Below are 9,984 nucleotides of genomic sequence, written 5' to 3' on the forward strand. Positions count from 1 at the left end.
GAGTTTTTTTCAAGAAGATTGAAACTGTAGCACGTACCGTTGACTTTGTAAGAAGAAGTTTTTAAATTTAAACGCTTATTGTATGCTCACAGTCACTACTGGATTTATTTATGTGATTAGTTTCAGACTATCGACAGTTGTGTGTGTACAAAGTTTTGGTCATGTTTTCTAAACTCAAAGCAAAGCTATTTTGTGTTGCTGTTCTTGGCCACTGAGGACTTGTACCATAGATATATACTGACAGTCAGTATATATATCTATGGGACTTGTACAGTGGAGCAGTGACCTGATCATCTACAAAATAGAGCAACTTAACAGCTACTGTTCTCCAATACAAGAGGTTGAGGATTTTTTCTGATTCTCTGTCAAACACATGCACACATTTAAATTTACAACAGGTTTCCACTGCTTTACAGAGACTGCGATCTGAATGAGAAAAAAAAGAGTGAACTTTTCATAGAAGGAGACCATGGAGGGTTTATGTGTTTTAATTCATTATGATGCTACATGATCCATGGTGGTTGTTTTTTTTCCTTTACTACATTGTTAATGACTTTGCCAGTAATCTTTTTAAGTCTTTTTATTTTCATGTACATACAAAAGAGTATCCAATTACTGTGTGATTACATCAGTGAGTGTGACTTTATATCTGCATGTATGGCCTGAAGCATTGATGCCATTTTTTCTTAAATGTAGTGTGTATTCACAGGTCAGTTCTCCCTCCAGCTGCCCACACCCCCTTGTCTCTGCTCTTCCTCAGGCACTGGAAAATACAGATATTAACTCTTTCTCCGTTTTTTAAACAACCAAGTTTGGTGAGATGGTCACATGATAATGGAGATAATAAAGCTACGTTGTCTCTGTTATCTCACGATCACCAGAGCCCAACAGGAAACAAAAGAAAAAGATGACTGAAAGGAAACAAAACACACAGGAACTGATAAACCAGACTCAAGATGGTCCCTTTTGTCAAGACGACATCTTTTTTGTTGCGCTATTATAACTCCAACACTCAAACAAAAATCATAGTAATCATAATAAACCTAGTTAATTTCATGCAGACTGCAGAGTGGACATTTGAATATAGTGCATTTAAATATAAACAGAAGCATTGTGGCTACATGATAATATAAGGGGGGGAAGCAAACAAGTGCTGTAATACACTAGAGGACGCAAATACAATACTCCATGGGCAACATTAAGTAATGCGGCCAAAACTATTGTTACATACTGAAAATGTCTGAGTTGCTTTTGTTGTTCAGAAGTTTTAGGGGGTAACTGGGTCCGTTTTCATACTAGTGTTACCCTTCTCTTCTGTAACCTGAAGATGCAATAGATTACAGCTTTATTTTGGAAGTATGGATTTACTGAATTTCAACAGACTCCCTAGTTTGGTCAGCAACTGAAATAATTTAGAGTTTATAATCAAATGCTGTGTACAAGAATCTGTTAAGATGAAGATATCTCTTCCATTGTTCTAAAACAGTCAGTGATTTTACTGCTCGCCGTCTCCTCATGAAAACATCCACACACAGTCACATCAGCCCTCCTGCAGGAGCCAGAATCAACAAGACACACACACATGCATGGCTTCTACTGGCTCACATTTGGTTCAAAGGAGAATACGCAGGGTCTGAGTCATGGAAAAAAGGTCTTTCACCAATCACTTGTGTTCACATCTCCTTGTAGATTATTAGTAATAGTAATAATTGGAAGAGAGATTATCAGGAGAGGAGTGTTAGATAGTCTGAACTCAAAGACTTAAAAAGAATCACTGAAAGCCTTTAGACGCTCTGCCAGTGTGAAGTAACTTCCACACACCACTAACTGTGACCTGTGCAAGTTGGGGAGGATCATTTAGAAAGAAGGGATGGACGGGAGATCAGAGGTGGTGATCTTTTCACAAAAAAAGAAAAAGGCAAGACCTGTGACAAAAATGCTTGCACTCAAAGTTTAACGCCTTCCTTTGTTTTCTTTTTACACATTAAATTATTTTCCATCCAGACAAACCATCATGATATTGCCAGAAATGTTAAAAAACAAACAAACCAAAAAACAAAGCAAATTGAAAGAGAAATCAACATAAACCCAGAAAGCATCCCAGTTGCCATCGCTGACACGCGCCCTCCCCGAGCACGCTGTCTGTACATCCGTCTGTCACTGTGCTCTGTCCGTCTGTATCTACAGGAGCAGCTTGCCAATGATGACTCCAATGACAAAGAACAGCACACACAGCGCCAGGACGCGGGTGCTTAGGCCTTCATCTCTCACCACTGAGGTCGCCATGGTGGAAGAGTGAGGAGGACCTCCTGACATCACCTTTCTCTTTCGCAGCCCGTCATCCTCCTGAGATGAAGAAAACTGAGTCAGAGATACATTCAGCCCAGCTCAGACTCAAACTCCTGCTTATTACAGATATATTTGATTTTGATCAAAGTCAGTTTCAACTGCTTTTATATGATTATCATAGCTCATTCACCAGGAAGTCCTAACAACTAGCTACTGATCAATATTAGTTGATTTTCATTTAAAATGTGAATAGAAATGATGAATGCCTTTTGTCACCAATCACTCGGTTAATACTCTGGTGTCTGCAGCTGAGAGAAGCACTGTACGCTGCACATTGAACCCTGACATGTTGTTCACTGACACACAACAGATGCAACATGTGGTGCGAGAGCTTAGTTGTGTGAATCCTGCACCAGTGCAGTCATTTCTAAAACAGCATGCAATGCCTTTTTGTTCTTTATTGTGCATTTATAAAACTGAGTGACTGACAGGTGGGTGAGTATATGTTTGAGACAAGCCAGCATGAGATCTGGGCTCCACATGGGCCTCTCCTCTTTGTGCATCAGTACTTGCCACACGTTTTGCTGACAAGATGGAAATGTTGGAAGGACTCAACTGTGAACTCTTCAGTAACCTATAGGCGACGTCGCAGAGGCTATGTCCGTCTGTATTCACAGTCTGATACCACTGTTAGGTCAAGTGAGCATAGAGTTGGGCTAACCAGATCAATTATCAAAATGCAGGGGCATTGGGCCAGTAACAAAAACAATATGTCTAGTTTTATGATGACCTTTAATTTCAATAAAACACAATTTATATATTTTTCATTATCCACCTTGTTTTTGTTTTTTTTTTCAAACCAGTGACACCACATTCAAGTGTTTGGCTTTTATGTATAATGGAGGAGGTGCTGGAGTGGGTACAGGCCTACTGCATCTACTCCAGCACCTCAAGTGGATAGACATCTCTACCTGTAAGTGAGGCCTGGGAGAAAATAGACAGATTGTCTCTTTTATGGATTCTGCAGTCTCTCACCCTGATCTGTTTGTTTTCTTCCCGTAGCCTCTGCACCTCCATCTGCAGCCGCTTGCACTCCTCCATGATCTTCTTCACCTCTCCATCATCCAGCGAGGCACTGGCTGACTTTGGCAGTGCAGTGTGCTCAGTCTTAACAGAGGAGGAAGACACAGTTTTGTTGCTTTCACTCTCATGCTGTGGAGATAGAGAGAGGGTGAGGGGGGTGATGGGGTGAGAGTAGAGGGACAGGTGGGAAGTGGATGAAGAGACATGCAGAGACATGGCAGGGAATGAGATGACAGTACAAACCAACAAAATCATAAATTAATTAAAAAAAAATATGTAATGAGTGATGCACAGTCATGTTTTGCTGACAGGTAGGGTAGCTGAGAAGAACATCCACACTTACAGTTTTGTCATTTTCTAGAGGCATCTCAAATGTACATCTCAACTTTGAATCCATTAATTCTTCAGGTTTCGCCTCTTTCCACTGTGGATGATGAAAATACACATGGATTATACAATAATTCTCAGGTATGTAATCCATTTATTTGATCTATGTTATGTGCTTTTCAGAAAAGCCTCTGAACAATGACACAGATTCAGGAATTAAGCCGGCATCACATTAGCTTTCTGAAATACACAGATGTCTCCAGAATGTTTCATCCAGGTTCTCACATTCAGTAGGTCACATATGAATAACAAGATTATTATCCCAAATTATATTTTATGCACTGGTACTCACAACTCCTTCCATATCAGTCATGTCATATGGAGCAAGCATGGACTGCACCATGAATTTGTGTTTACTCTTTTCATTGGGGTCGTAGTCGAAAGGCTGTAGCATAACTGTGGGCAAAAACAATAACAGAAGGAAATCCTAGGATATTAGGGAGAGGATGAACTTCCTGTGTAACCCATTCACAAATTTTACACCACAGACAAAAACATTTCAAATGTTAGACAGGTGTATGATTTGGGCTGCAGTGTCACCCGCTTACTCAGGGGCTGAAATGATGAGCTTAACATTTTTATGACTGCAGTTTTTAAAATTTTCATTTACTTTGTCACTGAATCAATGCTAGCAATTCAATTTGTCTGTTTGACCGTAGGACCGTTTGATTTTAGCCAGAGATGTAATAGAGTTGAGAATAAAATCACAAATAGTTCTGGATGTTATTGTCCCACACATCCTCACTGAGCTGTGAAGGATTCCTTCAGGAAAATCCCAACAAATGTCAACGATACTAAGACAAATATTACAATAACACAAGATTTAATCTAGTTTCAACACAAAAATGCCAACAATGCAACAAAAGTCATGTAACATATTCATCACACAGTTACTATACGATAATAATATAAATTACATTTTTAATTCTCAATCACATTTCAATATTCAGTTCAACAAACTAACTTGACCTCTATCCATCATTTCCAAACCTTGTTTTTTTCTTAACATGTTTGGAACAAGATAGCTTCCAACTATCATTGCATGTTTTTACGCTCTCCTAACAATATTTCTAAGCTCAAGTAGCTAACTTGTGTATCAGTACAATGACTTAAAATTTATTTTGGTGCTGATTCAGCACCACAATGGTTGAGCGACAGTTGTTTTGCTGCAGATGCCAAATATCTGGTCCTAATTTAAGCGCACAGTCTAGAAGTCCAATGTATACACATCTCAGTCTATCAGTTATACACAGCTGCCTAAATGGCATATGAAAATCATACCATAGGTATGAACCTGACCCAGACTCATCATATGTGTTGTCAAGAGGCAAAAATGTCTACTAACCAGAAACAATGATGGAGGTTCCAGCGTCAATGATGCCACTGTTTGGGCGCACACAGTATCTGCGAGGTGCGGTTGTCTTGACTTTGAAACACACATTTCTATCTGTGGGGTTGGTGAGCTTCAGAGTGGCAGTGACGACATCTGTAAATGGGCCTTAGGAGCACACAGAAACAACACAATAACTCAAGATCATATACTGAAGTTTACAGACTGGCTTGGCTTCTACATTGCATGTTAAGGTAAGTGAACACTTCAGGGTGTCACCAGGACCAGGATGAATATGACAATGGTGAGAGAGAGAGTTTTAAAGGGACAGTTCAACATTTTGGCAAATTCTCCTATTGCCATAATCCCTATAGTCATTGCAGTAGGTTTGTTACCTTTAATAATCGGTGCATGTTGTTTTGAGATCTGCAGGGCAGAGACGTGAGCTGCTCAGTGAACACAATGGAGGCCAACGGTACAGGTCCCCTGTCGCTCATCAAACTAATCAAATACACAACCCAACAACTCCAAAACACTCTTGTGGACAAGTAGTGACCTGCACATTCACCACGCTATGAAATAATCATGTATAATTATGTGACATTAAGACACATGAAGCAAATATTCAGAACTACCCAGCAGCTGTGTCTGGGATGTAGGAGTTCTGGCTGCGTTTGCCTCAAAAACACTCTGTCTCGTAATACAGAGAATATGATTGTTTTCTATGTTAACTGAAAATTAAAAATAAAGTGTTTAAAAAAACAAAACAAAAACACTCTGTCTCGTGATGTTACATGATTATTTCATAGCGTGGTGAATGTGCAGGTCACAACTTGTCCACCAGAGTATTTTGTAGTTGTTGGATAGTGTATTTGATGAGTTTGATAATGTACCATTCACCTCCATTGTGTTTGCTGAGCAACTCACATCTGCCCCGCAGATCTCAAAACAACATGGACCGATAATTAAAGGTAATAAACCTACTACTATGACTATAGGGATTATTGCAATAGGAGAATTAGCCAAAATGTTGAACTATCCCTTTAAGGGGCTCCAAACTGTGTACCAGAAACACTGAAGAAGACCAAAAGTTAAAGCGGTTGCAAGGGTTACGAAGTGTGCAAGCATTTACTGAATCAGTCATGCCACACCCTCTGCTTAACACAACAGTCAGTTTACTAAAGGGGCATTTCTGTGACATATAACAAAGGCAAATGTCTTTTTTCCTTGTTAGAGCATTGAAATCATCTGCACACTACACCATGTAAGTCTCTTATTTAGTCTGCTCTTATTTAACTCTGTGCATCAATATTTCAGTTGTCTCAACAATAACCTTACTGTGCTTTAAACTCTGATCGGCTCCACTGATCATCCTCTCCTTACTCATATTTTCTTCCAAACACTGCATTAATCAAGCAGTGAACAGTTCAGTTCAACTGACTGATCCCCTCACCTTAAGACATCACTTGACCCATTTCTCCAGCAGGATCACACCCAGAGGCAGCTATCTGAGAGCACAACCAGTATTCCTGGCATTACAGTAGACTGCATTTTTGCCTGGATTTAGCAAAGATGGAAAGGGATTAAGGTTGCACAATGAGTGTAAACTATATACCGTAGCTCCTTGTCGGGACTTGTTAGCTTGTGATATTGACATCGGCATGATGATGAGGCAAAGCAATGACGCCCTGGTCGTAGAAAATTGCCAGGGTTAATCACCCTTCGACAGCCTTAACAACAACAACGAGCCTCGGGCATACGTCAAGTATTATATCACACTGTGGTGTTGTTTCACCTTCTGCCAGGTGAGCAGTGAATTAGAGCAATGGGTCGGCGGGCCTGGCCGGACGCTGCAATGACAGCTAGCAGTTTGATTTGCTTGCTAGGTTAGCTGAATGCTACCTAGTTAGCATCGTCGCACAGAGTGTCGTTTCACCTGTTTCAACGCAGACTGTAGACTCACTACGTCGATACAACTTAACAAAAGTGCCGACACATCACCAAACGTTAAGCGGTTAATGCAGAAGTCGATACACTGGCTGTCATTCCTGCTATCCCCAGTCTCTAGTTTAGCTAGCTGACCCCGGGCCCGGCCCTCTGTGCCAGTGTTACCTCTGAATTTCAGTTCGTGTTGTGGTTCAAGCACCAGGACTTGTTCTTGTCTGGCCATGTCCCAGAGCTTCTTCTTGTACTGGCGGCGAGGACGACAATGTCTCTAACAGGTACCCGGAGAGATTAAGCAACTGGTCCAACAACCCAAACGTCAACGTTTGTTCTTCAGGAGGAAGGAGGATGAGAAATGCACAACGACTCGACTCGAAATGACTGAGTGACTGCCACCGACAGCTGCTAGGTGCTAACGTATGGATGCTAACACTGCTAGCAGCAGAGATTGAGACGGAAAGGAAGGAGGGCGACGTCAAGGGAGGGGCGGGGCCTAAACTTCTATTAAAGGAATAGTTCACCAAAAAATTAAATTCAGTTATTATTGACTCACCCTCATGCTGATGAATACTCCAGAGTAGTTTTTTATTCCTCAAAGTGCATCTGGAGACCCGGGAGGGGGATTCGTAGTTCAACGAAATCCTTATATAAGAGTCAGCACCCGACATAAAAAGGTCCATAAAACTAGAAAAACCTGGCAATATTCCTCCTTACTGCTCGTCCGCTGCAAGTGTCCTGAAGGGATGCAGTCCAGAGTTTACTCCAAACGACGTCGTTTAGGACATTTTTACAGCCTAAATAGTCATGTATTGAATTTGCCTGGGGCGCGCTCTCTCGTTCATGCGCGTGAACGTCAGAGCGCAATAGAGTGTCGAAGTGGAAGCAGGAAGTAACGGCGCCATGGGTCCTTAATTCGAAAAAAGGCTCCATACAAATGAACGGGACTCCAAGATTTATTTCGTGATCCGATTGAACTGTGCCATGACAAAAAAATATGTCCTCTACCTGTTTAAAACATCATGTTTCATGCCGAGAAATCAGCAGTTTGTTGTAAACCTATTGTAAAATAAAATTCCGAAGAGTCCGTAACCAGAAAGACTACAGGTCGCATAGGTGACGTCACACACCAAATGCCGCCCTTTCCCGTGTCAGTTGGTGACGTATTTTTTGTGGGACACCAGATTTGTAGTCCGCAGAGCGTTGTCACACAAAATACATTCTTCTGTTGCCGTTTTACGATAAACTGCTGATTTCTCGGCATGAAACGTGATGTTTTAAACAGGTAGAGGACATATTTTTTTTGTCATGGCACAATTCAAACGGATCACGAAATAAATCTTGGAGTCCCGTTCATTTGTATGGAGACTTTTTTCGAATTGAGGACCCATGGGGCCGTTACTTCCTGCTTCCGCTTCGGCACTCTATACAGGACTGTAAAAATGTCCTAATTTTGAATTATATGGACCTTTTTGTGTCGGCTGACTGAATTTCATTTTTTGGTGAACTATTCCTTTAATAATTGTGCAGTTACTGTGCGTTCACACCAAAAGCGATCAAATCCCCTGTAGTCGCTCTGGTCGCTCCTATCGCGTCACTTGCCAGCTCGAGCAGGCCCTTGCACCAAGCGACCAAAGGGGCGGGACTTTCAAGCTGTGCTGCAGATGTGTCCATTCAGGCTCTCTCAATTTCTTCGGCTGTGAGAATCCCAGTCCGCAATTGGCTGTCGCCGCGGTGCGCCGCTGCTCATTTGTATAAAGTTAAATCTCTCCCAACTTTAATCGCCTTGCCTACAGGTTGGGCTGTTGTTGGCCATAACATGCTAGCATTCTGCTAATGAATGCTGATTGGTCAGTGACGGACGTGTGACTATTTACGACCAGAGATCCCATCTGATGACATCTGAAGACAAAATAGCTGTAAAACAAGCTAAAAGCTGTTTTATTTCCTGCTGTAACGTTGTTATTATGCACTTTATTAAAGGAGAATTCCGGTCATATTTGACCCCTAAATCGTTGTCTTGATGGTCACCCAGTGTTTTTTTTTACAAAAATAAATGGTCGGAGATCCGTTTATTTTTGTAAAGAAATCATCACAACATGGAAAAAGTGTTTGTTTCTGTGGCGGGGAGAAGGCGCTCTGCGATCGCTTAGTAATGTCTTTCCAGGACGTTCCAGAGTTCGGTTGTCTGAGGTGAGTGATTACATGCAAAAACACAAAGTTTATACTGTTTATACTCAGTATAACTGTACAGTTTATGAGTTCAGTGGTGTGTCATAAGGATTCGAGTCATGTACCATATATTTGATTGTTTTTTGAGTGTTTGTTGTGGTTGAAAAAATTGCCCTCATACCGTCGCTAGCGGCGTCTAGCCATGGTGTAACTCCGGTTTGCCTGCATCAATTTTAGTCGCGTTTTTTGCTCCCCCCAACACTGGGTGACCATCAGGACAGGATTTAGGGGTCAAAAATGACCGGAATTCTCCTTTAACTTTTAATATTTTTTCAAGCGAGAAAGTAGGCTAACTGTTTAGAACCCCAATATGAGGTCAGTTTATCCAAATGACGGCTGCTCTGATGTTTTCGTAGACGTGAAGCTCCACCTGTGGAGCAATGACCGGGACATCACAGAGACAGCCAGCCGGTCTGCTGACGTTCTCAGCCGGACAACCTCCGTCATCATCCTGGGGGAGAAAACGATCGCTAATTAACTTACCAGTAGGTTTTTAGAGGTTTACCGCCGGCTGGTTAAATTCTTTTTAGGAGATAAATGTTGGTCTCATTGATGAAATCTAACAATTGTGGCAGCCGCATTAGTTTGAATGAAAAGTGAAGCTTTGTGTATCGGACAGAAGAGCAGTGCTGCCTGGGGGCTCTGTAGCCTACGTTCACCACATTTACATCAATAAATAAATGTCTTACAATGAACCGATTGTCTGCATTAAAAAAAAATAC

The 9,984-nt window shown here is 41.4% G+C and overlaps 1 protein-coding gene across 2 annotated transcripts; it reads right to left on the bottom strand.

Annotated features, from left to right (window-relative positions):
* Nucleotides 1-472: 472 nt before the first annotated feature.
* Nucleotides 473-7,467, bottom strand: LOC146983891 (vesicle-associated membrane protein-associated protein B/C-like). 2 transcript variants are annotated; one of them, XM_085780687.1, is made up of 6 exons: nt 7,202-7,467; nt 5,105-5,257; nt 4,052-4,155; nt 3,716-3,796; nt 3,325-3,456; nt 473-2,346 (listed from the first exon to the last, which is right to left on the bottom strand). In XM_085780687.1, exons 1-6 carry the CDS (start codon nt 7,257-7,259, stop codon nt 2,182-2,184), a joined length of 693 nt encoding a protein of 230 aa, XP_085636813.1. In that variant the 5' UTR covers nt 7,260-7,467; the 3' UTR covers nt 473-2,181. The 2 variants fall into 2 exon arrangements, with proteins under 2 accessions (XP_085636813.1, XP_085636812.1); XM_085780686.1 differs by having other exon boundaries at nt 3,325-3,501.
* Between the last annotated feature and the right edge of the window lie 2,517 nt (nt 7,468-9,984).

This window comes from Trachurus japonicus, chromosome 7 (assembly GCF_045865225.1).
Source record: "Trachurus japonicus isolate A0001 chromosome 7, Traja_1.0".
In the NCBI taxonomy this organism is placed as follows: Eukaryota; Metazoa; Chordata; class Actinopteri; order Carangiformes; family Carangidae; genus Trachurus; species Trachurus japonicus.

Excerpts from the sequence above, each read along its gene's own strand:
- LOC146983891 (XM_085780686.1), bottom strand. The coding sequence starts at position 7,259 with ATGGCCAGACAAGAACAAGTCCTGGTGCTTGAACCACAACACGAACTG. Across the intron at positions 5,258-7,201 it reads ACACGAACTGAAATTCAGAG|GCCCATTTACAGATGTCGTC; the intron begins GTAACACTGGCA and ends TGTGCTCCTAAG. Across the intron at positions 4,156-5,104 it reads AACCTCCATCATTGTTTCTG|TTATGCTACAGCCTTTCGAC; the intron begins GTTAGTAGACAT and ends TTTTGCCCACAG.